Source organism: Hyperoodon ampullatus (genome assembly GCF_949752795.1).
Source record: "Hyperoodon ampullatus genome assembly, chromosome: 16".
Lineage (NCBI taxonomy): Eukaryota > Metazoa > Chordata > Mammalia > Artiodactyla > Ziphiidae > Hyperoodon > Hyperoodon ampullatus.
The window spans coordinates 62,769,697-62,788,579 of NC_136929.1; the positions used below are offsets into that span (position 1 = coordinate 62,769,697).

At 35.7% G+C, this 18,883-nt stretch overlaps 1 protein-coding gene across 1 annotated transcript in view; it reads left to right on the top strand.

Annotated features, from left to right (window-relative positions):
* The window catches only part of LOC307064924 (phosphatidylinositol 3,4,5-trisphosphate 3-phosphatase TPTE2-like), a gene marked incomplete at both ends in the record, with an annotated part of 90,162 nt that overhangs the window by 44,535 nt on the left and 26,744 nt on the right, over positions 1–18,883 (top strand). The window contains 5 exons of the mRNA XM_079721631.1: positions 104–168; positions 9,674–9,734; positions 10,506–10,587; positions 10,692–10,780; positions 17,448–17,509. Coding sequence (XP_079577757.1) covers positions 104–168; positions 9,674–9,734; positions 10,506–10,587; positions 10,692–10,780; positions 17,448–17,509 — 359 coding nt within the window. The remainder of the gene's footprint in view (positions 1–103; positions 169–9,673; positions 9,735–10,505; positions 10,588–10,691; positions 10,781–17,447; positions 17,510–18,883) is intronic.

The following is an 18,883-nucleotide window of genomic DNA, read 5'->3' on the forward strand; positions in this document are numbered from 1 at the left end:
AGTTCTCTTCTATGAAAACAGTCTGATTATATATGTAAGTCGAGTTCTCATATATTGTTTCCCATGTATAACATTTGTTAATAGTGACTGTTTTGACTTCCAGAGCGTATTATTGCCATGTCATTCCCATCTTCTGGAAAGCAGTCTTTCTATAGGAATCCCATTAAGGTAAGAGTTTTTATCTAACAAATGCTCACATTTCTCAGTAAACCTAGACTGTGGAATTGTAAGATAATGTTGGCCCAGAGATGACAGTGTTGTTCTCCTAAAAATTTACTCTTTCAGGTAAAACATTACCATGGATTGCTATCAATTAGCTTTCGCTGTGTGATGAATCACCCGCAAACTTAAATGACTTATAAGAGCAAACCTTTACTTTGCTCGTGATAATGTGGTTTGTGAATTTGAGTTGGGCTTAACTGATCAGGGACACGCTTAACTAATTTCAGCAGAGCTAACTCATGCATGTATGGGCAGCAACTGGGCATCTGAGGGTTGGCTAGTCTAAAATGGCCTTGCTGGATGGCTCCAAGTGATGTCTCATTCTGTAACAGGCTAGCTCAGGCTTGTTCACATAAGGCAGTGGCAAGGACCTCACTAGCATCAAGCGAAAGAATGCAGAGGCCCTGGCTCTCAACTAGTATAATGTGGCTTCTACCTTATTCTATTGGACAAGCAAACTACAAACCCAGTTCAGATTCAAGCAGACACAACAGATGCCGTCTCTGGAAGGCAGGAATTGTGGTGAATTGTGGCTGTTTTTCATGGTCTGTCATAGGGAAGAAGATTGAGAATTCTTGAACTAAAATGTGTATTCTTAGATTGAGATCCTAAATTACAGTGGCTCCATACTGCTTTAGGTTCTGTAGATTAAATAAAGTTCAAACATCAGGTGATGCTTACTATGAAATGCCAGTTAAAAGTCATTGTTTAAGAAGTTTGCATATGTGTGCGGGTGTGTATACATTAGTGCAATTTACAGTATTTGTTCTATCTCAGTGAAACTAATTATGTATATGTGTGTATGTCTATATATAAGTATGTGTATATATAATTATACTTTGAGGCATAAAAATTACTGTAAATTGTGGGAATCTCATGTATATCTTGATAAAATTATATATAGGTGTATATACAGCCAACACCCCTATCAAAATATAGACCATTTCTTGCTCTTTTTCAGTCAATACCCCAACACACTGGAGGTAATTACTCTTCTCACTTGTGTCACAACAGATTAGTTCTGCTTTTTCTTGAATTTCACATAAATGGAATCATAGACTACATCTTCTGTAACCAGCTTTTTATGCTTAAAATGAATTCTGTGGGATTTATCTAATATTGTTGGGTGTACAGTAGTTCTTTCTAAATAATATTTATTGCTTCTAGAATACTGATTGAAAGCTCAAGCATTCAGTTTACTTACAGAAATTATACAATTATACATTGCTTCACAAAGGCAGCAAACACATTACACTTTAAAAAGTCTACTTTACAGAAAATTAAAAATTCTAAATAACAAAAGGTACATCTGAAGAAACAAGTATAAATTTGGCAGCCAGTAATTTTGACAGGAAGTTGTACAGCTTGCATGACTTTAATCTGTGAATATGACCTTCAGTCATTTAGCTCAAGTTCATATTAATTTATTTTTCCAGTATAATTGTGTTTCATACCATTGACATTTGCATACTCTAGAATATGTTAGAAAGAAATGTGTAGTATTCACAAATGTTCAGAAAAGCAAGCAGAAGTTCTGTGAATCTGCCCAGTTCTTCTGAGATGGTCTCACATCAGCTTCCTAAGCATATTCAATCCTACAAAATAGTAAGCTAATGTTTGAACACAATTTCCAAGATAAAGCACATTTTCTCACCAATAGTGAAGTCTTTTTCTCAAGCACCACAAAAGTATACAAAAGAATTTGAGTTTGAACAGATCTCTCAGAACGTGTTTAACCTGATATTTCAACAGACTTAAAATTTCCATGGTTTCACAAGGACCGGATGTTTAATTACTTAGAGGAGAAAGAACCGGCCTTGAAAGATGTGGACTCGATCATTACCAATAGAAAAAGTATCCAATGCATATCTTACAGAAACAGAAAAATAGAATATTGCCCCTCTCAGAATAATGTGTATATAATTATATGTAATATACATTATATATACTATAGAGCATATGTAAGGTAATGTATAGTTGTACATGTAATTATATAATATATAATACATTTCCCTCTTAAAATAGTGTATATTTAAATAAAATGTATATTTTAGTATATATTAAATATATATTAATATATAATGTGTAATATATAAAATTAGTATATAGTAAATGTAATATATATCATGTTATATATAACTGTGTATAAATTTTATATAGTATAACTATACATTATTCTATTTATAAATATATATTACATATATATCTTATCTCTTATAGAAAGAGAAAAATATAACATTTCCCCCTTAGAATAATACATGTATACTCATATATAATATATATTATACAGAATAATATATAATTACATGTATAAATTATAAATTGTATGTATATGTCTTATATAACATGTAAATATATTATTCCATTTATAAATCTAGAATATAAACTCATCTCATAGAAACAGAAAAATATAACATTTTCCCCTTTATAATAATATATTATATTTATATATAATATATTATGTTATATATAATTATCTAATGTATAAGTTATACAACTATATATTACATATCATATAATTATATAACAATAATATATACGTATGCATATATTATGACTATATTAACATCATAAATATATAATACTTAAGTATATAGCTATGTAACTTATATAAATTCATAATTTATATATTATATAATTTATATTTTGTATGAATGATATGTAAATTACAACTTATATATCATTTATACAGTATATAAATCTGTTATATATATTATTTGCATATAATGTTATATATGTTATATTACTTTATTTTATATTATATGATATGTATTATGTTACATACATTATATCATATAACATATATCACTATAAAATATGTTACATGTAAATATACATATATTATTCTAAGGGAGCAAATTTTTAATTTTTCTTGTTTCTGTAAAAGATGAACATATATGGAATTTATATTTATAAATATAAATAATACAACTACCATGAAACCCTTTAATTCATATGGTAAATGTTGAAACTATGACCAAAATATGAACACTGCCAGAGCTGTTAGAAAAAGACTAGAAGCCTTTTCACATATGTATAATCTAAGCATGATACTCTCCAAAAAAAAAAAAAAAAGAATTATAATTATTACCTTCCAGTTTGAAAACTTTAATTCTAAATTTTAAAAAAATCTATACACAAGCCACTGATCTAACCAGATCCTCCCCCGCCCTCCCCAAAAAGTGTTTAGTAAGCAGGACCCAGAGGAGCTGATATTCACAGCTCCTACAAGAACAACTCTTTCAGGGTTTATCCCATGAAGTACTTTATTTTACAACCTTCTTCTCGTGCAAAACTAAAGGTCCATTTGATTACACAGAACTTTCATACAGTGTAAAAGTAGAACTGAGTGTGAAATACTGCATGTAAGTATTTCTAAATAGTCTTGTTCCATCGGTTCATCAGTGACTTCTGTGGCTTTATAGTCATTTTCTGTGGAAGATTCTGAGAGAATCTCTCCAGTTCTACTGGAATTGGAGCCTCCTAGTTCTTCTGTTTCATGGCAGTCGGAATCCTACTTGCAGGGCCTCTGTTTTCACTGTCTTCAGAATGTAAATCTGTCTCATCCTGAGACAGATGAGATTCCTCTACTTGATTCTTTTCCATAGAATTCTCTTCATTTATAGTTAAGGCATCATCAGATTCTTTCTCTTGAATTTTTTTTTTCTGGAATCATTTCTGTTTTTTTTTTTTTTTTTTTTTTTTTGCGGTACGTGGGCCTCTCACTGTTGCGGCCTCTCCCGTTGCGGAGCACAGGCTCCGGACGCGCAGGCTCAGCGGCCGCGGCTCACGGGCCCAGCCGCTCCGCGGCATGTGGAATCTTCCCAGACCGGGGCACGAACCCAAGTCCCCTGCATTGGCAGGCGGACTCTCAACCACTGCGCCACCAGGGAAGCCCCATTTCTGTCGTTCAAGACACTCTTCCTCTTCATCCTCTTCTCTTTGTCTTTCTTCTTCGATGAAGCTGGTTCTTCTGTTTCTTCTGTCATAACTGAAGAAGTGTGACTAGAAGTTGTTTGGTCATCTCTGACTTCACCTTCTTTGTCAAACTTGAGTTTTTTAACCCCATGTCCCTCAGCTCCCAGACCATATTCATTTGGATGTTTATTTTCTATACGGCTCACTGAGGAGCTCCTGATCCAGATGTCAGAGTCACTGTGAATTTTGTCCTCATCATGCTGTAAGTTTGTAAAGCCTCTTTGCTCACTGTGCTCTGAGGCAAAAACCATTCCTCCCTTCCTCCCTCCCTTCTTTCCTTCCTTCCTTCCTTGTTCTCTCCCTTCCTCCCTTTCTCCCTCCCCACCCCATTCTCTCTCTTTTTTATTGTACAAGTTGCAGGAGTACAGCATTAAAATTCAACATCTGTATACACTACAAAGTGATCACCAGCACAAGTCTAGCTGCCATCTGTCACCATACAGTTGACCCTCTACCTATTTCAGCCACACCCCAAACGCCTTCCCCTCTGGTAACCAGTAATCTGTTCTCTGTATCTGTGTTTGGTTTTTTTTTTTTTTTTTTTTTTTTTTTTTTTTTTTTTTTTTTTTTAAAGGTTCTAGAAGGCAATTTTATATTTGATACATCTTTTATATTTCCCACAGCATTTTTCACAGATGCTCTAAACATATAAAGACTTACAACCCCCCTGGTATCCTCAATTATTCATATTCAGATTATCATTCTCCAGTACCTACTATAAGTCTGATTTCTTCTCCTAATAAATATCTAATACACATTTTCTTTCCAATTTTTAAAAAGAGGAAAAATAGAAGAAAAAAGGTAATATTACATTTAAGACAATTAAAAGAAAAAAATAAAAAAAGAATAGAAAAGAAAAACAAGTTGCAAACATTCCTTATTATTACTTCTTTGGCAGCAAAACTGATTCTAGACCAGACTTACTGGTCTTGTGACTGAACCCTAATCAGAGCAGAACCTGCTGTTCTGATTATGTTTGGCTCAGCAAATGAGATAAAAAGTAATGAATTAGAACCTACTGGGAGCTTTCCAGACTCCAAATGTTCTATGTGTATTTACTTCTTCAAGCAACAATCTTATGAAGAGAATTTTATCCCCATTTCATAGACAAGGAAAGAGAGACCCAGAAAGGTTAAGCAACTTGCTCTTATATGTAGTAAGTAGGTTGCAGAGCCAGAATTGGAACCCTGATCTGGCTTTATTCCAGTGCCCATATTCATAATTATTATGCTATGTGGTCTCTGTTTCTCTGGGCTGGCTGAAAGCTCAACTGGATGTATTTATTTCCTGTATCTAATCAGGGCTGGGGAAGGCAAGATCTTAACAGGGCTATATGATTCCAATGTATTTAATACTACTTTAACATGATGGTAAAAGTTACTGTAGATGAGGCATCACGTATGGCATAAAAATTATGGACTTTGAAGTCAGACATGCTGGTTTACAGACCCTAACTCTGCCACTAATTAATTGTGTGACACTAGGCAAGTCACTTAACCTCCTTCAGACTCAGTTTCTTTTCACATCTGAAAAATAAAGGAAATGAACTAGGTGATGTGTAAGGTCCCTTCTAACTCTAATACAATATCGAAATTATTACTCTAAAATAAAAGAGACAGTTGCTTAAGGATCTTCAATTAAACAAACCAAAGGAAAAATCTGGGTCAATAGATTTAAATATATGTGTTAAGCTAAATTTAGTGTTCCAGCAGAAAATTTTGTCTTGCAAGTTAATGCAGAAATCAGTGTGAATGGTAAAGTTTTCCTAACTTAAAGAGGAAAGCATCTCGTTATAATGTCACCAAAACAAAGCCAGTAGTTAAAAAGGCCAGAAATGTTATAGGAATCCACATTTACATCTTCAGTAAATGAGGTTATGGTATAGAAAGTACAGTATCTCTACATGTCTCAGAAGTTTGAGCTGAGAATGCTTCATGAATAAAACATTAGGTCATAATGTGCACTCTAGTGTTTCACCCTTCCTCACCCTCCCAACTCAAGAAAAGCATTTTGTCTAAACCTCTTTGTGTTGATTCTGGCTGTTTATTTACATTTATTTTGTCTGAGCATTTAGCCTCTCTGGGAACAAAGCTCTTCAGGAAGAAAAAATAATTTATAGCCTGATGCCTTAAAATATGATTTAATGTGACTTCTTCTGTAGTTTGATACCCGCAGTAAACATAAGTCACACTGCTTTCTCAGTGGTTAAAATATTAAGTCACAATGTTTTGGTAACTGCTGCCCTAATATTTGATGGGGTAAAATGAAGATTGGGGATCCATGGATAGGAAGAATAAGTCCATCTGTCTGCATTTGATTCATGACTGATTAGAAGTTGTTACCACTACTCAATATATTTCATTTTAAAGGATCTCAGGTTTAAATTCGTGAACGACAGGGGATTCTAATTGGGCAATTTCATAAAATGTGAATACTATCTGACATACAAAGGCACATGGGACGGAGCCAAGCAAAAAATGAATTCGTGCTGCCCCACTCCCTTGGTGCCTTATTTAAATACAGGTTTTCAATGTGTTTAAAGGTGACATGTTTATGATCATGTTTGTATGCATGGGTATAAAAGTAAAAGAGAAAAGGAAGAAGTAGGAGAAGGAGAGGAAAAAGGGGAGAGAGACAGAGAGGGGACCAAAAATAGCATCTATTAGATTCTGGTGCAAAGCATGTCCAATATGAGATTAGCTCCAGGGCTGTGGCAGATATTGTTTTTTATTTACCCCATAGCCATTTACTCCACTTCCTTCTGAAATATTTTGTTTGCTAAAATGTTCCTAGGCCCAGGAAATAAATCATGATAGGTCTAAGCCAGTTATGGCAATCCAGTTCCCCTTTCCCAGTGAATGGACTAGTCGGGGACATATGATACAATTCTGGCTAATATAATACAAAAGAAATTCTGCTGGGAGCTTCTAGAAAAGATTTTCCTCCCCTAGAATCTCTCAGCAAGCTTAGATCTATCATGGTTCATCTCCCGGCACTGGGCACATCTTAGCTTTTACAAAATCCAGCCTTTTGTTTTCCTGTGTTCCTTTCTGCTTTGAACATTCTCATATAAGGACATGCTGCTTAGAGCTATTTCAGTCACCTAATGACCACAAGGAAAGGACAAAAAAGAATTACAGAGATGCCTATCCAGTGCCCTGACGTCATCATTCTGTTGAATTAATCCTAGCATCAACTTCCTCCAGATTTCCCCTTTAGAGAACACTAAATGTTCTTATGGTTGAAGCCACTGTTAGCCTGTTTTTCTGTTACTTGTGCCATAAACATCCTCAATAATACAGAAACCTGCCCAGAAATGTGAACCACTTCTAAATAGTTGGAGTAAAATCAGATAGTCAATGTCTATTATATTGGAGAACATATAAACTTCCAAATCTGGCTCTGCTTCATAAGTTATCTCAAACTTCAGCTCAGCTTTAAAGTGTTCCCACTCTTGATCACGTTGTCCTCTGTCTTTCCAGACCACTCCAAAGTAGTGACCACACACTGTGGCACTTGACTCCGAGCTCATTTTTCAGTCCCTTGTGGTTGTGGACTAAGTTCCCATTTCCTTGAAGACTCGGATGGGGTGACTCCCAGCTCTCTCTGATTCTCTCACATGCTCCCCTCCATTTCAAAGTCAGCAGCAATAGGTACTTGGAAACTCTCTGGCTTCCTCTTTGGCTACCAGTCTGAGAAGACTCTGTGAAAGTAATGCTTACATGGCAGTTCAAAAATGCTTCAAAGAGTCTTGCCTCGCAGATGGCTACCTCCTCTCTGTGTCCTCGTCTGGGAGTGCCTCTGTGCACCTGTGTTTGGTTTTGTTCGCTTTTGTTTGTTCATTTGTTTTATTTTTTTAGATTTCACATATGAGTGAAATTGTATGGTGTTTGTCTTTCTCTGCCTGACAATTTCACTTAGCATAATACTTTCAAGGTCCATCCATGTTGTTGCAAATGACAGGACTTCATTCTTTTATGGTTGAGTAGTATTCATTTGTGTGTGTGTGTGTGTGCGCGCACATGCACGTGTATTTATCACATCTTTATTCATTCATCAGTGGACATTTGGGTTGTTTCCATATCTTGGCTGTTGTTAATACTGCTGCATTGAATATAGGGGTGCATATATCTTTTGGAATTATAGTGTTTTTTTGTGTTCTTTGGCTAAATACCCAGAAGTGGAATAGCTGGGATCATAGGGTATTTCTAGTCTTAATTTTGGGGGTCATCTCCATGCTGTTTTCCATAGTGGCTGCTCCAATTTACAGTCCCACCAACAGTGTTTGAGGGTTCCCTTTTCTCCACATCCTCTCCAACATTTGTTATTTCTTACCCTTTTGATAATAGTCATTCTAATAAGCATGAAGTGATATCTTATTGTGGTTTCGATGTGCATTTTTCCCTAATGATAAGCGATGCTGAAGATTTTTTGTTGTGCCCATTGGCCCTCTGTATATCTTCTTTGGAAATTTGTCTATTCAGGTCCTCTACCCATTTTTTAATTGGGTTGTTTTTTTGTTTTGAGGTTGTATAGTTCATATATTTTGGATATTAACCCCTTATTGGATATATAAATTGCAAATATTTTCACCCATTCACTAGGTTGCCTTTTCATTTTGATCATGGTTTTTATCACCATGCAGAAGCTTTTTAGTTTGATGTAGTCCCATTTGTTGACATTGGCTTTTGTTTCCCTTGCCTTTGGAGTCAGATCCACAAAAACATCACTAAGAGCAATGTCAGTGAAATTACCAGCTATGTTTTCTTCTAGGAATTTTATGTTCTCACATCTTACATTCAAGTCTTTAATCCTTTTTGAGTTAATTTTTGTGTATGGAGTGACATGGTGGTATAGTTTCATTCTTTTGCATGTGGCTGTCCAGTTTTCCCAACACCATATATTAAAGAGACGATCCTTTCTGTATGTTCTTTGCTCCTTTATCATAACTTAATTATCCATATATGTGTGGGTTTTTTCCCGGGCCCTCAATTCTGTTCCATTGATCTATGTGTTTGTTTTTGTGCCAGTACCCTACTGTTCTGATGACTTCAGCTTTGTATCAATAGTATAGTTTAAAATCAGGGAGCATGATAACTCCAGCTTTGTTCTTCTTTCTGAAGATTGGCTATTCAGGATCTTTTGTGGTTCCATACAAATTTTAGGACAAATTACAATTTTCTTAAAGCTTGTTAACCACCTAACTTCCTTCTCTGGTAGCTTTAAACAATGTGTATTTAGAGTAGAGGCTAATCAGAGTAGTCATCCCAACTTTTGTGGGCTATTTGCAAACCATCAGTGGGTTAGATATGACTTGGAATGTATGTACCTTTTTATTCCCTGAGTCTCCCCTGAAAGGTGCTAAGTGACGGACCAGTGAATAAAATGGTGATACTCATTTTAGGTTAGTCCTAGGAAAAGGCTTATGTTGGTGCCGTGTGGAATATGTAAGGTATGTGTCCATCTTTTCTAGGAAGTTGTACGGTTCCTGGATACCAAGCATCAAAACCACTACCGAGTCTACAATCTCTGCAGTATGTACATGACTCGATATTTTGCTACTCTAGATAGAAAACAGGTCACTCACTGCATGTAAGAAGTTGATTTAGTTTTTACATTTCATTTAATCATAGGTATTTGTGGGTGGTGGGAAGTGAGTTTTAAAATGTCTCCATCTTGTGCTGGCTCTGTTTGGTAGGAAAAGAAAGTGCAACAGCACACAGTGCTGTGTGAGGTAGGCAGGAGACTGGGGGCAGAGCCATTTTAGGAGAGTTAGGTCTAGTGGTAGTAGGTTTTGGAAAATATTTGTTTTTTTCCTGCCAGCTTGTGTTTTGAAGGCAATTCAACAAATGCACACTGTAACCCACTAGGAATGAGGTGTGAGGAGACCAGGGTCCTGCATGGGAAACCCCCCCCAAACCCTATAGCAAACAAATTATAGCCCAGCTGACCCTCTTCCTGTATATTAAGTGGACATTTTCAGGAGGCAAGTATTTTGGCTGGCCGCGTTGGCTTCTGCTCTGTGTAACCTTCTGATAATGCAGTGAGTAGCCTGCTAGAAAAGTACAAGTAAGGCCTATTAAACCCAAATAATTTGGGCTTATGTTACTCAAGATGGACAAAACACTACTCTACTTTTATTTTTGAGACCCTTACGTTTCTTTTAGAGCAGCAGGAGCCAGACAGAAAACTCCTTTTAAAGGTAGAGGAGGAATTTCTAATAGAAAAGTATAACTTATTTACACCTTGACCATTTACTGTGTTTATTAGGGTTAGAGATATGACCCGTGCATCATTTATTTCAGGTGAAAGAGCTTATGATGCTAAGTACTTCCATGATAGGGTCTGTCGATACATGATTGATGATCACAATGTCCCCTCTCTGAGGTAAGTTGGATGCCAAGCTGGCTGTCAGAAGAGGGCTAAATACACAGGGCTTGATTTTTTGGGAAGTCTTTTCATTCAACTAAAAATCTTTCACTTTGAATCAGTGAGATGGTGGCATTCTCCAAGGACGTAAAAGAGTGGATGGCTCAAGATGAGGAAAACATCACAGTGATTCACTGTAAGGGGGGCAAAGGTAAAAAACGTTTTTCTTTTTCTTTCTCTTTTTCTAAAGAAATTTGAAAAAGATATTAAAGTACACCCACAAGATACGTTCTGCTATTAACCGGTATTAATCATTGTTAACGTTTTTTAATATTAGCGTGAAGACTAAAGGAAGGGAAGGAAAGAGGGAGGAAGGGGGGAGGAAAGGAAGAAAGAGTAAAGAAGAGAAGAAAGTAGGGATAGAAGAACTGAGGAAGGTTACGTGTGTTTTCCTTTGTTTATTGACTCTTTGTGTTTCTTCATTTTTGATTTGCCAAAATACAAACACTGTTTAACTTTCGAAACCATCAGAGCACTTTTCATTTTATTTAAGGTTGTTCTTAAACTTTGTGAGGACCTTTTAAAGTTAAGAGTGTCAACAGCAATGCCATTTGAAAGACCCAAAATTAGACTGCAGTTTTTACAGTGTAATGATACATAGAAGTTGATTTTGGTGGGGGGAAAATGGGGGTGGTGGGAAAGCCAGTTGTCAATTCAACCAGTTTAACTTGAGTCAGGTTTTCTCTCATTCAGATTTAGGCTTTTAATAATCATCTAGGCATATTTCACAATGTTTGACAAATAAGGAATTATGGTTTTGTTGGGCTGTGAAACAGTTTTTTATATTAAATTCCAGGAAAACACACTTTAAAACTGCCTTCTGTAATTGAGTAGAATAAAGTTTGAGTCTTATTTGAAAAGTCGTTTCAAGCTCATGAGTTAGTAGGCAAGTTCCATCTTTAGTTCCACAGGTCAAAATATTCTGTATGTATGGCCATTTACAATATTGTGCCTAAATGAAGAATACAGAGGTTGAACCACGTGGAACTGCCTTTCTTTGGACCATCTTTTACTTTAAAAAAAGGCCATTTAATATGGCTCAACCAAAATATTATAATCTAAGAGTTGGCTTTAGTTTTCTTTTAATCAGGTTAATTCCTTGCTTAAAGGAGGACCTTCATTTCAAATTTAATTTTTTTTTTCTGAGAGCAGACTTCCATTATTCTGTGTTCATGTGTGTTTCATTGCTTTTCCTTTAGGATTGTTTGGAAGGCTAGTGTTCAGTTGGTCTGTACCAGAGCAGCTCCTTTTTTCAAGTTTTCATTCATCTTGGTTTTGCTTCTTTTTGTTGGTTGATGTCTGCACATTACCAGTGATATCATGATAGCCCAAATATTTTGTTATTGATTTTATAGGACTTCTTTAAATAATCTGGGTGCTAATTTTTTGTTAGCAGTTTATATTGCAAATATCTTCTTCCACTGTGTTGTCTTTTAAATTTGATTATGATTTATTTTGTCATATAGAAGGTTTTAATTTTTAATGTAGTGAAGTTTATCAATATTCTGTGTGTGCGTGGTTCGTGCATTTTGGTCATGTTTAAGAAATCCACCCATACACTGAGGTGGTGAAGATATTCTCCTTATAAAATAGTAAAGTTTTGCTTTGTACATTTAGGTCTTTAATTGGAATTTTGGGAGGGAGATTTTTTTTCCATACGGATAGACAATTGTCCTAAAACCATCTATTACATGCTCATGTAGTCCCCATCAACTTGTAGTCCCTTCTCAGTCATATACCAAGTTTCCATACGCATTTGGGACTGTCTGTGAATTTTCTATACCACACTCTTGTAATTTTTATAGCTTTATAATATATCTTGATAAAGACAGAAATCTCTTGACTCTTTGTATATTTAATTTTAGAATTATTTGATCAAGTTCTACATGAAAATATATTTGGGATTTTTATTGGAACTGCATTGAATCTATAGACGAATTCAGAAGCATGGAGAACTTTGCACTATTGAGCTGTACATGAATAGTTTTCTATTTATTTGAATCATCTGATCTTTCAATAATATTTTATACTTCTCTTCATGATGGTCTTGTATATCTTTTGTTAAATTCATCCCAAGACACATTGCTACTGCAAAAGGAAGCTTTTTTCTATTACATTTGGATTGGTTCCAATTTTTACTATTATAATGCTGCTATGAAATACATTTTTCTTGTTGCACATGTGCCCACATTTCTGTTGAGTGTAGACCTTGGACTAAAATTGTTTTGTCTTAGGATAATGAATCTCAAACTTTCATAAATGATGTCATCTGTTTTCCAAAACAGTTGACAATTTACACTCCACTGGCATTGCATGAAAGTTCCAAGTATTCCACATCCTTAAGCAACACTTGGATTTCTCAGTCATTTTATTTTTAGCTGTTGGGTGGGTGTGTAGTTGTATCTCATTATGGCTTTCATTTGCATTTCTATGGTTACTAATAAGATTGAGAACGTTTTCATAGGTTTATTATGATATCCTTGGATATTCTTTTTTGTGAAGTATCTGTTTAATTTCCTTGTCTATTTTTCTCCTGGATTGTTTGCTTTTTTCCAATTGACTTGTAGGAATTCATTATATATTCTCCATTTCAACTCTGTGGTTTGTTATATGTATTATACAGTATTCCAAGATACCTTTTCTGCTGTGTGATTTGCCATTTCTCTCTGAGTATCTTTTGGTTAACAGCACTTCTTTTCTAACATAGTCAGTGTACATTGTTCTTTGTCTTCTTAAGGTTAGTGTTGTGTGTCCTAATGAAGAAATCTTTCCCTGAGTTTAAAAAGACATAGTCCTATATTATCTTATATAAGTTTTATTTCGTTTGGAATTGATTTATGTGTGTGGTGTGAGGAAGGGGTCAAGTTTTATCATTTTCCATATGGCTGTCTAATTGTTTCAGCACACTGATTTCATTTCCTTGCCGTTCTGCAGGACATGGGTCTGTTTCTGAACTTTCTAATCTGTTCATTGCTTTTTCATCTATCTGTGTGCTAGTAGCACAACTCACTTACTTGTCTTAGCTTTCTAATAAGTCCTGATTTCCCTTAAAGGGAGTCCACTCATCTTGTTCTTCACAGTTGTTTGTGTTTTTTAGGCCATCTACATTTCCGTATACATTTTGGAATCAGCTAGTCAAGTTACACACACACACACACACACACACACACACACATATCACACACACCACACAGCCCTGATGGAACTTTGGTATTTCATTGAAGCTGTAGATAGAGGGGAATTGAAATCTTTACAATACTGAGTTTTCCAATCCATGAATGGAAATATCCACTCACGTAGTTAAGTCTTCTTCAATCTCTCTTTATAATGCCTTTTCATTTTCTGCATAGAAAGCTTGTATATGTGTGGTTAGATTTATTCCTAGATATTTGATATTTTGATATTTTAACTATTATAAATTATATCCCTTGGAAATTTTTATGTCCTAAATGGTTTTTTTTGATGCTCTAAATGCAGTTGATTTTACTAACCTTGCAATCAGCAAACAACTAAATTCTTTCATTAATTCTATTAACTTGTCTGTACATTCTTTTGAATTTTATGGCACATGATGATACCCTATGAAATAATGAACTAAATTCTTCCTTTTCAATCCTTTTTTTCCCTAGCACTGGCTAGAACCTTTGGTACAGTGTTGAATTATATGGGATGATCGCAGGAATCCTTGTTCTCCTGCTCTGAAAGGAAAAGCTTTCAGCATCTCATCAATTACTTTACGGTGTGTGTCAGTGTTAGATATTCTCTATCAGATTAAGACATTCCTTTAATTTGCTAAGAGTTTTTATAATGAATGAATGTTGAATTTTATTGGAAGCTTTTTCTGTGTCTTTAAAATAATATGATTTCTTACCTTCATTCTATTAATCTGGTTGATTACATTGATCATAAAGTAGGAAACTAACCTTGAATTCCTGGAATAAGCACAATTTTGTTGTGCTCTATTATTTTTTTAATAAATTGCTGGATTCTGTTTGCTAATATTTTCTTAAGGGTTTTTGTATCTATGTCATGAGTAAGAGTGACTATAGTTTTCAAATTTTGGCTTCATAAACCAAAATTAAGTTGTACTTACTCTTTTTTTTTTAAGTCTCTGGATGAGTTTGTATAAGTTGACGTTTTTTTTCCTTACATGTAAGGTAGAATTCAGTCGTAAAGCAACATTGGCCTCAGTGGGGGAATTGGCCTTAGTTTCTCTGTGGGGAAGTTTTTAAAGTATGGCTCAATTTCTTTATTAGATATGGGATTATTTATAATTTTATTTCTTCTGCACATTTTGGGTATTTTCCCAAGCACTTGTTCATTTTATCTAAATTTTCAAATGTCTTGGCATCAAATTGTCTTAAAATATCTTATTCTAATGTCTACAGTGGTGTTCCCTTTTTCATTCCTCACATTGCTATTTTTGGTGCCCTCTCTCTTTTTTCTTTTGATTAGTCTCACCAGGAATTTACTACTTTTATTAGTCCTTTCAAAGTACCAAGTGTTTTGGCCTTACTGATCTTCCCTATTATTTGTTTTTTATTTCATCATTTCCTTTAGTGTTTCCTTTCTTCCACTTTCTTTGGTTTAATTTGCTGTCTTTTTCCTAACTTCTTGAGATGGATGCTTAACCCAGATTTTCAGCCTTTCTCTTTCCTAGTGAGCGTTTAAGGCTATAAATTTCCCTCTAAGAATAGATTTAGCTTCATCACACAAGTTTTTATGTATATTCATTATTATTTAGTTCAGAATATTTTCTAATTTCCATTGTGCTTGTTTCTTAGACTCATGGGTTCTATAGAAATATACTGTCTTATTTTCAAACATGGGGATTTTGTAATTATCTTCTAGTTATTCATTTCTGGTTGTATTGCATTGTGGTCAGAGAACATACGCATTTTTTTAGTTCTTTGAGACTTATTTAGACTTGCTTTATCGCCCAGAATTTGGTCAATTTTATCAAATGTTTTCTGTGCATTTGAAAATAAAGTGTATTATGCGTTGTCCTGAACAGTGTTCTCTATGTGCCCATTAGGTTGTTTGTTAATTGTTTTATTCAAATCTTCTATATCCTTACTGATATTTTATTTTGGTTTGCTTGAATTCTTTGCAGCATAATTCCTTCCTCCCACCCCCGCCATTTGCTTGGAAGTCATATACTCTTTTTATATTCCTTAGTAATTTCTCTAAAGGTTTCAACCGACATCCCTTATTTAGCTATCAGTTTTTGCTTTTTTCGTAGTGTTGACCTTGTATCTTCCTGAACTCGTTCATTAGTTTTAGGGGTTAGCCTATAGATTTACTTGGACTTTTCTAGTCTGCAAATAATGAGAGTTTGTTTCTTCTGTTTTTATCCCTATACATTTTTTCTTATCTTACAATACTGGCTAAGCCATGTAGTAAATAGAAGCAGTGAATAGTGGACATTTTGTTTAGTTCCTGGCTTGAAGAGGAATGTTATCATCATTTCATCATTAATATGATATACCTGGTAGGTATTTTGGTAGATTCCTTTCATCATAGTTAAAAACTTAAAACCTTTGTCCAGTAGCAAAAGTTTAGTGAATGAATATATGTTTATGTTTTAAGTTAAAATACTGAAGACAGGTGTAAATCATTTTAATGATTCCTTGCATACCTGACTTGACTGGATGAGAGGGCATCTACTTTGTCTGTGGTTGTGCTTATCCATAGCCACTGGGACATGAATCTGCAAGTTTTTTTTCAAATGGGAATATATAAGGGCTGTAAAGACTCAGAGATGTCCTCCAGAATTGAAATGTTAACCATCCATACTAGAGAGCTAGAGAGCTAGATTGTTAATGGTCAGTAGCCTCCTTTAGCAAGAAGCTTTTACTTATCAGAGCACAGGTTGGTACAAAGTCCTCTTTGGAAGTACTTGGCTTAGAATATTGTTTTTCAAACTATGGGTTGCAAAATAAATTTAGTGGTTCATGTTTTTAAAAGGGTAGAATAGAAAATAGAGTGCATCTTAAGGTAAAAGGATAAGTTTGGAATTACATAAAATAAAGTTCAGCATATACTGGCTAAGACAAAAGCTACAGATCATTGTAGAAAGAATAGATGCAATGTACTTTTTAACTCACATTTCCTATGGCAGGACAAAAATATAAATTGGAAAGAAACCATGAGACTTTGAGGATAAAATGACATGAAATCAAGGATTTGCTTTAACATGCTGGTGGGGGGGCTGGGGTGCGTGTAGAGAGGGGGAGGGAAAGAAGGATGAGGGAAGAAAAGGAAGAAACAAGTCTAACAATCAATCTGATAATTATCGAATCTGGGGAACAGGTATATGGGGGCTCATTATTCTGTTCTTTCTACTTTAAGATGTGTTGTAGCATAAAAAACACTGTAACTAAAATGGAAGGAATAATAGGTATGGCAAATGCTCCGTGGTGTTTTGGGTTCTGTCCATGTTTGATCTTTTATAGTTTCTTTTATTTACATTAGTAGGAAAGCAGGGTGTGTAATTAGCTCTTAACTGGTAGGTATCTCTTTAGCTTTAGAGTCCTGGAGCAGAGCTCATTGCCTCTGCCTGTTACTGCAGCCTCCAGGGGTCAAGACTCAGAACAACATACACGTGCACACCCATGCACACAATTAGCACAGAACTCCAGGTAGAAGCTCAGAGCAAGCAGTGTAAGGGCTTTGTCTATCTCTGAATTGAAATATTTTGAGCCAGCACTTTCAGAGTGGAAGAAAATCAATCCAAAATGAACTCTAAATACTTGTGAGCATAGTTATATAGCAAGTACTGCCATGAGCAATGGTTCATGAACTAACTTCTTTTCTAGGAAGAACTGGAACTATGGTCTGTGCCTACCTTCTTGCCAGTGAAATATTTGCAACCGCAGAGGTATGAAAGATGCTCCTACCAATGCTGTCTTAGGCTGATTGAATCTGCTAGCTCTGAAACCTCATTGGTGGGATGGTAACATGATTCCTGAGTCATGGTACTTAATGGAGTTGTAATTGGAGAGGTGATTATTAGAAAGCCTGGTTTGGATACTTTCTGGTTTAACTGGCACTAGTTAGTAACTGACCTCAGGGCCTCTTTGGGACGGGATGGAGGGTGAGGTCAGTGAGACGCTCACCTTGGACACAAAATTTAAGGGAATGCCAAAAATCTCAGTAATTAAGTTAAATAATATTCCAGTGCAGCATTGAAAAAATCTAAGTTAATGCCAAAAAATCCATCGTGGATACAATATGAATATTTTAAATAAAGACAGGACACAACAGAGTCCAGATTAATGTGAAATGAGTGAGGTCAAGTTGTGAAAGTGCAAAAAAACCCTCAGCAATACAGAAGCTTGACTTGCCTCCCCCAGACCCAGAACTGCTCTGACATAATCCCACCAGCTCCAGGCCTTCCTCCTTTCTCACGAGAATAAGAAGAAGATGGGTTAGGGAAATTTTCTAAAGGACCTTGAACATCCTTGCAAGTGCTAGGGAGGTAAAAGGCATCGTTTTCCAACTCGGAACAAAGTCTCTCTTGGATGTTATATCTTTGCACAGTCAACATCTGTGGGACCTGTGCCCTCTGGAAATTCCTGAGAAGACAGGATGTGCTGTTGCTATGTCTTAAAGAAGGGTTCCCACTCTGTTTCTGCCGCGATCTCACTGAAAAGTCACCTCTTAGAGGGCACGCTGTCAGCCACTCTGCTTCCCTCTCAGCCTGCAGCCCAGATAAGAGACGCTGGGGGTTCTGATCTGGGCCCAGCACCCTGATTCCACCACCTTCTTTATTTCAAATTTGAGACACACAGGTTAGGAAAATGGATGCTCTAGGACAGTGTTTTTCACACTATGGATCAGTTTATCAGTGAGTTGTGAAATCAACTTATTGGGTTGTCACTTGCATTTTTTAAATAAAATGGAATCGATTAGAATAGGAAGTATCAAAAGGTAAGTATTGTTTGTGAAACTTGTTTCAGTTCTGTGTGTGTGTGAGAGAGGGAGTGCGTGTGTATGTGTGTGTGTGTATCTCCCAGGTTTATGAATGTGGATTGTAGCTTTAAAAATAAAAAGTTTGAGGGACCTCTCTGGAGGTCCAGTGGTCAGGACTGCACGCTTTCACTGCCGAGGGTTGAGTCCCTGGTCAGGGAACTAAGATCCCGTAAGTTGTGTGGCGTGGGCAAAATCAGTAAATATATAAAGTTTGCAGGCTGTTGGTCTGGAGCCCTAGACAGAGCCAGAGGCCAGTGCTCAGGCCTTTGCTGTCTCTGAC